Source organism: Cyprinodon tularosa, unplaced genomic scaffold, assembly GCF_016077235.1.
Source record: "Cyprinodon tularosa strain WSP-4 unplaced genomic scaffold, ASM1607723v1 ctg69, whole genome shotgun sequence".
In the NCBI taxonomy this organism is placed as follows: domain Eukaryota; kingdom Metazoa; phylum Chordata; class Actinopteri; order Cyprinodontiformes; family Cyprinodontidae; genus Cyprinodon; species Cyprinodon tularosa.
Window position 1 is genome coordinate 779,379 of NW_024039440.1, and position 9,228 is coordinate 788,606.

Genomic DNA, 9,228 nt, shown 5'->3' on the forward strand with positions numbered 1-9,228 from the left:
GCAAGGCCTAGCCAGTCTCCAGATCTAAACCCAATAGAGAATCTTCAGAGGAAGCTCAACTCTGTGTTTCTCAGCAACAGCCCAGAAACCTGGCTGATCTAAAGAAGATCTGTGTAGAGGAGTGGGCCAAAATCCCTCCTGCGGTGTTCAAACCTAGTGAAAAACTACAGGAAACGTTTCACCTCTGTGATTGCAAACAAAGGCTACTGTACCGAATGTTAACATTGATTTTCTCAGGTGTTCAAATACGTATTTGGTGCTGTATCAAAAAAATAAAATATTTTATTTATTTTTTTTTGTTGTTGTTGTTTTTTATTTTTTTAGATAATGTCTTACACAATTTTACGGAGCCCCTAAAGGGACATGGAGGAAAAAAAAAACTTTTGCGAGATCTCGCAAAAGTATTGCGAGATCTTGCAAACGTTTTGCGAGATCTCGCAAAAGTATTGCGAGATCTTGCAAACGTTTTGCGATCCACACTCCTTGCTGGTTAGTGGCGGTATTGCACCACATAGTTGTTTGCCAACCGCCATTAAATAGAAGAAGAAGAAGAAGAAGAAGAAGAAGAAGAAGAAGAAGAAGAAGAAGAAGAAGAAGAAGAAGTTAACAGACCATCAATCGGAGAAGTTTATTCATTTCTATTTTAGTATTGGCCTGACATATAAAGACATTAAATCCACACTCGGCTGCAGACATGGATTTGACATTAGTGAGAGACATTTGAAAAGATTAAAAAAAGGTTTTCTACGTCGGCAAACCGGAAATTGAACATACGGGGGCGAACCGGAAGTAAACCAGACACACAACAGCGGAGGCGCAAAGCGAAAAGGATAAAACGCCCATCTGTCAGCTACAACCATGGAGGACGATTTGGAGAGGTTCTTAATTTCTAGAGAAGTCCCAAAAGACGACATTACACGAATGAAGAGAGACAAGGTCAGTAAACAATCCATTAAATAACCTGACGTAAATTTAGCAACAAGGCATTCGTGACGAAAGTAGAGTGAATAGCTTCGTGAATAGTATGCTATCGTTAGCTAATATTGGTATTATTCGTAGAATTGTAGAAATGCATGATTGTTTTTCTTGCAATTATAGTGAATGCATACTAGCCTAATAACAATGTTAACATGATATCATGAAACTTGAGTAGAGGATAAAACTGGTAACTTTGAACTCCCTGGCTGGTCGAGCATACTGTTGACTGTCAAGTCTGGTTGATTTTTATTTCCGAAAACCTGTATCGTCATTACCAGCTTGTTAACGTTCCTTGCCAGTGATTTATCATAGTATAAAATTTGTGAAATTAATAGAGCCGACATGTTTTCAGGCACGGGTGGTTTAAAGAGCAAAGCTTGTCCTGGTGAGCTTTATTTACAGTGTAATGTCGCTTCATGCTTGCTCAGTATGCGGGATTGCTGCAAAGCCACTACTGTTTATGCTCTAAAAACATTCTAAATGACTTCGTTTCGAGTAAATTCTGGATGCTACCCACTCAGGAAACTTGGAATACATTGGACGAGCAGTATGGAGGAATATTGACACGTTTTTTGTGGACTTTTATGGACCTTTCTGTCTCGGTCACCATAGACCTCCATTATTTGAATGTCAGCAGACAGCAAGAAGCCTCCCAGATCTCCAGATGTATTTGAGATATCAAAAAAGTACTCCAGGGTGTTGTTCAGCATGGGAGTGAGTAGAAAATGAAGGCTAATCATGTTTTGGGTGTACTATTCCTTTAAGATGACATGTTTTAATGAATTGGCACTATATAAATAAAATTTAATCGAATTGAATTTATTTAGCAAAGTACACCTTGCAAGCAGTTGGAATCCTTTCCAATCTGCATTTCTTGACTATTTTATCAAGCATCAGAGTAAAACTATAAAATAAATAACAACTAACGACTATATAAAGGTCTGTGACACTTTTTTTTTTTACTTTATTAGGATGACTACCTTTCTGAAACATACATTAATTAATGTAGAGTACATTTCAAATAAATTTGAATAATTGATATTCAAGTTAGCAAATTAAATATTTATTTTAAATGATTAACCATAAGGATAAATTGATTAAATGCATTCATTCATAAATGGGTTGTGTATGCAAATTCATAGATAAATCTATACCTGTCTATAAGATACTTGGTTATAGGTGGAGTTTTAGTTATATAGCTTAACTCACACAGGGTCAGGTTTTCGCTTTTTTCAGGTTGAGATAACCTGGACGCACAATGTTTTTGTGCCATGAAATGGAGAACGTCAACCACAGAAGTTTTTAATTTTTCCATGCTGAATCAAGGAATCCTCATCTTCCAAATTAAATGGTGCATTAATTGCAGTGATTAATGAAATTATTTAATGCACAAAAGTTGACTTGTGTCAGAACGAATGCTAACACAGTATATTTTATAGGGCTTTTAAAACTTTTTCTAGAACAATCTGCAACTACACTGAATAAGTTAATACATGGGAATACATAAATGGCATGTAATTTGCACTAAACTAGATTTCTGATTGTCTTGATGCATCTTAATAAGCAAAGTATAAAAAAAAATTCTGATTCATCAAAATAGATACAATGCACTGTACTGACACTAGTGTTTCTCTCTTCTGTTTGCAGGTTGACAAAGCAGTGTTGCGCATCATGAGTGATGAGCAAATGTCAAAATACATAAACACATATGGTGATAGAGTAGCTGTGCTATCTTTCTGTGAACAAACACAGTGCCAAAGCATCAGTAAAGACACTCTTTTAGAGAGATTGAAATATAAAATAGGGGCACGCAAAATGAAATCAAAGACAAGAGGATCACCGAGTGGAACCCCAGACGAACTCCAAAATACCATGGCCAGAGAAAGAAATAGGGCAGGAGAGAAGGCTTCAAGAAAGGTTGAAATTGGATGGCTTCATTTTGGCATTAATGGATACAGTCAAGTACGGACCAACAGTGGGGGAGGCACGAGACATTCTACAATGGCAAAAACAGCTACTGTTGCTCAGATCATGGAATTAGGAAAAGAACTATTTTTTCCTGATGGGCAGTCCACAAAAGGGCGAGCTGAAGACTTCACGTTTGACATCTGCGATTTTAAAAGGAACAAGATTCCCTTTAATCACACTGTTGGCCAAATGTATGAACAAACTAAACTAAAACTTCTCAGATTTTACATCTGTACTAAAGAGGGAGCTCCAAAAGATCACTCATCTGAGGAAAATGGTCAGTTTGAAGATGGATCTCAGTCAGTCATCACAGATCTGCAGGATAGTTCATATTCAACTGATAGTGACGGAAGCGCCCAGGTATATGCACATATATTTGTAATAAATAATATAACGATACTGACATGGACAGATGTTAAGGGGACAAGAGTCACTAATAAAGTTAGTGACTCTTGTCCCTAACTTTATTACAATTGTCCATCTATATATACAGTGAGGTAAGTATTGTAGTTGTTGGATGATGTGTTTAAGTTTTGAGGAACGTGCGTTCACCTCCATTGTGTTTACTGAGCTGCTTCATGGTTCAAAAAACGTCAGGTGCTGCTGAATGAAGGGAATAGTCATATTCATATGACTAAGTATTATTACATAGGTCAATTTGTCAGTATGTTCAACCACCCCTTTAATAGATTTTGTGTTTTAACATGTATTGTTACACAGCATTTATTTTTTTGATTACTACTGAAGAAATTAAAGCACTGTGTCTTTGATTTGTTTTCAGATGCAACAAAGATCAAAAAGGTTAAGGAAAATATCTGAGGATGAGACAGCACAAAGTCCAGGTCCATCACATCCCTTTCAGTCAACCCCAACAGACATAAAAAATAGCAGCATTGACGGAAGAGAAAACACGAGTGACGTCACTTTACCGGAACCGGGCCCCTTGTTTGACGAGGCAGATACACTTGTGTGGGATTCGGACGATGATGTGGTGGTTATCAATTTAAAACATGTTGATGAGGATGACACACAGGTAATATTTTGTTTACAATTTCTTAATAAAGATATACATTTTGGGGTTGCACAGTGGGTAGCGCTGTTGCCTTGCAGCAAGAAGGTTCTGGGCTCAAATCCAATCCTGGGTCTTTCTGCATGGAGTTTGCATTTTCTCCCTGTGCATGCATGGGTTGTCTCCAGGTACTCTGGCTTCCTCCCACAGTCCATAAACATGACTGTTAACTGGCTCCTCTAAATTGTCCTTAGGTGTGAGTGTGTGCGTGAATGGTTGTTTGTCCTGTGTCTATGTGTTGCCCTGCGACAGACTGGCGACCTGTCCAGGGTGAACCCCCGCCTCTCACCCAGTGAATGCTGGAGATAGAGCCCAGCGACCCCATGAAGGATTTAGCGGGTCAGAAAATGGTTGGATGGATGGATGTTTTGAATTTTAATATCACATGTTTGATGGGGTATTAAAAACAAATACTAATTTTTATATTTAATGAAATTGGGAGTCAGTTAAGTCCTTTCGTCTAATTACTAGAATTGTGCAGCAATTTTATCTTTGACTTATAACTTTATTGTACTGTTATGTCTCTAATATGTAAAATATTTTAATTTTTATCCTAAAACCTAAGTGGACTTCTTAACATTGTCTGGAGTGTTCCTGATGTTGACTGGAAGTTATGCTCATGCACAAAAGTAATTATGAAAAACTTTTTTGAAAATAAATCTGATTTTAGGGTTAATGTATCTGCTGTCTTTTATTGTATTCTTTAGAGGACAGAGTTGGGTGGTGCTCCTACACAGGTGATAGAGCTTCTACTCCCTTCAGGTGATGGCCTGCTTAACCTGGATGAGCAGCAGTCCATACACGAGGAAGCAGTGCAAGCTGCCCAGGTAAGACACACCACTTCAAACAAATTGATGTCATCAGTGTTAACTATTATTGTGGTAGGAGATCACAAATTTTGAACAGAAACCAGTGTGAGAAGGGGTGCAGTTTGTAACATGGTCTCATAAAAATATGCTTGAGATGAAGGCCCCAGGGGGCTGAGGGTGCTACAGAACCCCCTAGTGGGGAGAAATAAAAATCGTCGGTGAAAAAGAAATCAGAGAAGTAAATAAAATAAATTAATATCTTCCAATATATCTCCCAATATCTTCTAATGTTTGATGCATTCTCACTTTAATTACAAATGTGATATAAATCCAATAAAGCATTTTTTACAGAAATAGGCTGTAGTTTTAAGCTTTGTTAGAACCCAAATTTTGTTAATTTGTGATATTAAAGGAATTCTTATCTTAGGGTGTTTTTTCTCACCTCGATCTTTAGGTCAATCTAAATTTAGATTGACTTAAATATGGTCCAGTTTGACACAGTATGATAGCACAATCGCACTCTAATGCTTAATAAACTAGTGCCGCCTGAAGAGATGGTCTCAGTTTAGCTCTAGCCGAACTCTGGTGCGCTCTAGTTGACGTCTGAAAACACCATACTCTGGTGTGACTCCACTGCCAGGTATCTTCACATGAATAACATTGTTTTTACATTATGACATCTTAGGCGCATAGATAACCTAGTTGGTAATCAGTAACCTTCTAACAAATATGCCAAAATTTAGGATACTTTGGCCTCTGCTTTATTCTTTGACAATTCTGATTTTTAATTGTGTGTTTTGTTCTTCTAGCTGGACAGTGGGCTAAATTTCAATTTGCCCTCTCATTCAAGCAGCCACATGCCAACAGACAGCAACCCAGGAAGTCCCCAGACCACACGGCGTGCTTCAGTTTGCAGGATAAAGGTTGTTGATGATCTTTTGCCTGTATTTACTGACAGCAGCATCCTGAATATGACTTTAAAGATGGACTTTGTCAACGAAAAAGCTATTGATGATGCCGGAGTGTCTAGGGAGGTGTACACAGCCTTCTGGGAGCAATTTCTTGAACAGTGTGAAGGAGAAACAGAGCGAGTTCCAAGGCTTAGGCCAGATTTTTCTGAGTGGAATGGCAAGCAGTTGGACGGATTTGGGTTAAAGGATTTGTAGATCATGGTGTTATGCCAGTAAAGCTATCAATGGCTTTTATTTTAGCATGCATCAATGGAATTGACCATGTTGATACAGACATCCTGATGTCATCATTTCTCAACTACCTCCCTCCCATTGAGAGATCAGCTGTTGAGAAGGCTCTTCAGGGAACACTGGATGAAAGTGATCAAGAGGACTTGCTTGACCTTTTCACACGGATGGGTTCCCATTTCCTACCTCCAGAGAACAACATGAAGCCTGCCATAGAACTAATGGCACACAAAGCAATTCTCCAAGAGCCCAAATTTATTGTAGATTGCCTCTCCACACCCATGTCACTTGTGAGGTTTAAACTACCAGATAAGGAAAGTGTGTTGAGTGTTTATGAGTTAAAGAAGCCTACGGGCAAAAGAGTAATGCAATTGCTTGAAACTAATAAGGTGGTGCTGTCTCAAAGAGAACAAACAACCTTAAACCATCTCCAACGTTATGTGAAAAATGCTGATCAAGCAAAAGCTGAGAAAATCCTACGCTTCTGCACAGGTTCCTCAGTTATATGTGTTGAGAAGATTATGGTTAGCTTTAATGCTGAAACTGGCCTCAACAGAAGGCCTGTTGCTCATACCTGTGGAGCTACAATTGATGTGCCATGTACATACAGTTCTTACCCAGAATTTCGGACAGAGTTTGACAATATCCTGTCCAGCAATTACTTAGAAATGGACATCATTTAAATGTGGGACCAGGTTTAACTAGGCCAAGAAGTAACTGGCCTCATGGTATGGTTGATAATCATTTATTTATGTATTTATGTTTTGTCATTTAAACATCTGATGCACTGACATCATGATAAGCAGTCTCATTTCCTTTTCAGCATGCACTTTATTTGTTTTACTGGTGCAATAATACACCTCCATTTTTTAACAGATTTTATATTTTAAATTATACTTTGAAAATGACTGCAGCTTTCTGTTTGATTATTTTAAATCTAACCCAGTTTCTATGCTGGACTTCTTTTCTTAAAAGCATATAAGGGTGATATTCTGTTATTTACAGAATTGTTAATCACTGGTAGAATTAGTGATTGTTCCTTTTGAAGTCATGCCAGTTAGTTGCTTATTCAGAAGCAGTTTAAAACTCAATACGAAGATATCTATCCAGTGTTCCTGTTTACAAAATGTATAAGCTGAGTTTGTCTGTGTAATATGCCCTTCTGAATTATTACAATGTTTCCATCATATTGATCTAATGTACTACTGTAACTTCATGCTATCACATGTATTTTTTTATGTGAGTGCATTTGCCCAAGAAGTGACCTTGAATGTTTGTATAACTTTTTTTTATTGACAAACTAGTCAGATTTGGCAAAGTTTACATTACCTCAGGGTTTCAAATGTTTGTAAATGTTTTACATACAGAAAAATTAAAAAAGAATTCCGCTACACTAACATTAAAATGTGTGGCTTTATTCACAGATACTGTATCTTCACTATTAATTTGTCACTGCACACAGGCTGATACTGATGGTTATTTACATCTAAGACATAGAAAACATTTTGTGAAATGTTAACAAAAAATAATTTAAATGAATAATCAGCTATTAAAATGGTTTGGTATTAATTGTTCCCCTACAGGGCATTTTAAATATTCCTGACTTAAATAGCTGCAGTGATGGCCTCTCTTAGGTGCCTGTACAGGTTCACAGCCTGATAAGGATCTCTTGGTAGAGTCAGATGTGACTCCGACATTAAGATGTTGCATAGTCCATACACATCTGGATCACATGGTATCAGCTGCCGAAAAACACATTCGTCTTTGCACAACTGAATATGTTCATCTTCAACAAGGGATAGAAAGTCTCTGGTCCCATAGAGTTGAGGCAAGGCATACATCACATTCGGTCTACCACTGGGGACACTGATGTTTTTCGATGGTCTGATGGTGTGTGCATTCCAAACTTGGACAGTGTCCTCCAGTTCATCCTGTTAAAAATACACAAAATACATTTAGGAGGAACTGTACATACATGTAAACTTAAAATAGTTCAAAAACGTATCCAAAATTGGCCTTTCTTTCTCTCCTCTCCCCTGCTCCCTCCAGCTTTCTCTCTCCTCAGTCTCACACACATTTACGTCAAAACACAAAACTCACCTGGATCAGTCCCATGCAACAAAACTGAAGGATAGCCTTGTCCAGAAACCCGCCGTCAAAATATCCAGTGTCTCTGATGTCTGCAAACAAGGATAACCAGAACTCCACGCACTGGTTTCGCAGAAAACCCCACCAACACTCGATCCTCTGATTGGCGGTGCTTGCTCCCTCCAGGTAGCTATCAACAGTGCCGTCTGGATGAAACGGGACGAGGAACCGCTGAAAGCCTCTAACATGGCCGTTTTCAGTCCCTAAATCGCCTCTCACAATCCTAGGGCAGCCCCCTAAACGTTGGACTGCATCAACGTAATAACCCCCAATCAACTTGGGGTCACTACTCGTGGTATAGACATTAAGCCAGATGATTTTTCTCGAAAAACCGTCAATGCTTCCGTTGATACAAAAGCCATATGGCTTCAGCTTGTCATAGCTGTCCATGTGCCAAATGAAGTTAGGCCCTCTCGAAAAGTAGCTCCGTCGTCTTAGGCGTCTTGCTTGCCTTAAAGAAACTCCTCTAGGATCTAGCTCCTTCAGCACCAACCTCACATCCTCCTTCTTAACGAGTAGTCCATGCTCTCTGCACTTTGCGTACATCCACCGGTACCCATGAAGCTGACCAGAGAACTGTAGCTCGTTACTGATGAATTCCACCAGGACCGCAAGATCACTGTATTCTTTACGACGAGAAAGTCCCCTCGCCCTGAGTAATCTTTTCAAATGTCTCTCACTAATGTCGAATCCATGTCTACATCCAAGTACGGATTTGATGTCTTTATATGTCAGGCCAATACTAAAATAGAAATGAATAAACTTCTCCCATGGATGATCTGTTTGCGCCTCCATTGTTTTGTGTCTGTTTACTTCTTCTTCTTCTATTTAATGGCGGTTGGCAAACAACTATGTGGTGCAATACCGCCACTAACCAGCAAGGAGTGTGAATCAGGACATCTGTTTTACTTTGCGAGATCTCGCAAAACGTTTGCGAGATCTCGCAATACTTTTGCGAGATCTCGCAAAACGTTTGCAAGATCTCGCAATACTTTTGCGAGATCTCGCAAAAGTTTTTTTTTTTCCTCCATGTCCCTTTAGGGGCTCCGTAATTTCA

General features: G+C 38.7%; 2 protein-coding genes across 2 annotated transcripts; one reads left to right on the forward strand and one right to left on the reverse strand.

Annotated features, from left to right (window-relative positions):
- The first annotated feature begins 651 nt into the window (after positions 1 to 651).
- LOC119771768 lies at positions 652 to 5,990 on the forward strand. Its single transcript, XM_038267895.1, has 5 exons — positions 652 to 936; positions 2,626 to 3,306; positions 3,728 to 3,979; positions 4,723 to 4,842; positions 5,634 to 5,990. The coding sequence occupies exons 1-5, from the start codon at positions 859 to 861 to the stop codon at positions 5,988 to 5,990; spliced, it is 1,488 nt and encodes a 495-aa protein (XP_038123823.1). The 5' UTR covers positions 652 to 858.
- Positions 5,991 to 7,296: 1,306 nt separating this feature from the next.
- LOC119771787 lies at positions 7,297 to 8,992 on the reverse strand. The gene is made up of 2 exons (XM_038267925.1): positions 8,124 to 8,992; positions 7,297 to 7,954 (listed from the first exon to the last, which is right to left on the reverse strand). Exons 1-2 carry the CDS (start codon positions 8,964 to 8,966, stop codon positions 7,628 to 7,630), a joined length of 1,170 nt encoding a protein of 389 aa, XP_038123853.1. The 5' UTR covers positions 8,967 to 8,992; the 3' UTR covers positions 7,297 to 7,627.
- Between the last annotated feature and the right edge of the window lie 236 nt (positions 8,993 to 9,228).

Bases quoted from the DNA above. Each gene is read 5' to 3' on its own strand.
- LOC119771768 (XM_038267895.1), top strand. From the start codon at position 859: ATGGAGGACGATTTGGAGAGGTTCTTAATTTCTAGAGAAGTCCCAAAA. The intron at 3,307-3,727 runs GTATATGCACAT...ATTTGTTTTCAG, and splicing joins ATAGTGACGGAAGCGCCCAG to ATGCAACAAAGATCAAAAAG. The intron at 3,980-4,722 runs GTAATATTTTGT...TGTATTCTTTAG, and splicing joins TTGATGAGGATGACACACAG to AGGACAGAGTTGGGTGGTGC.
- LOC119771787 (XM_038267925.1), bottom strand. From the start codon at position 8,966: ATGGAGGCGCAAACAGATCATCCATGGGAGAAGTTTATTCATTTCTAT. The intron at 7,955-8,123 runs GTGAGTTTTGTG...TATTTTTAACAG, and splicing joins GTTGCATGGGACTGATCCAG to GATGAACTGGAGGACACTGT.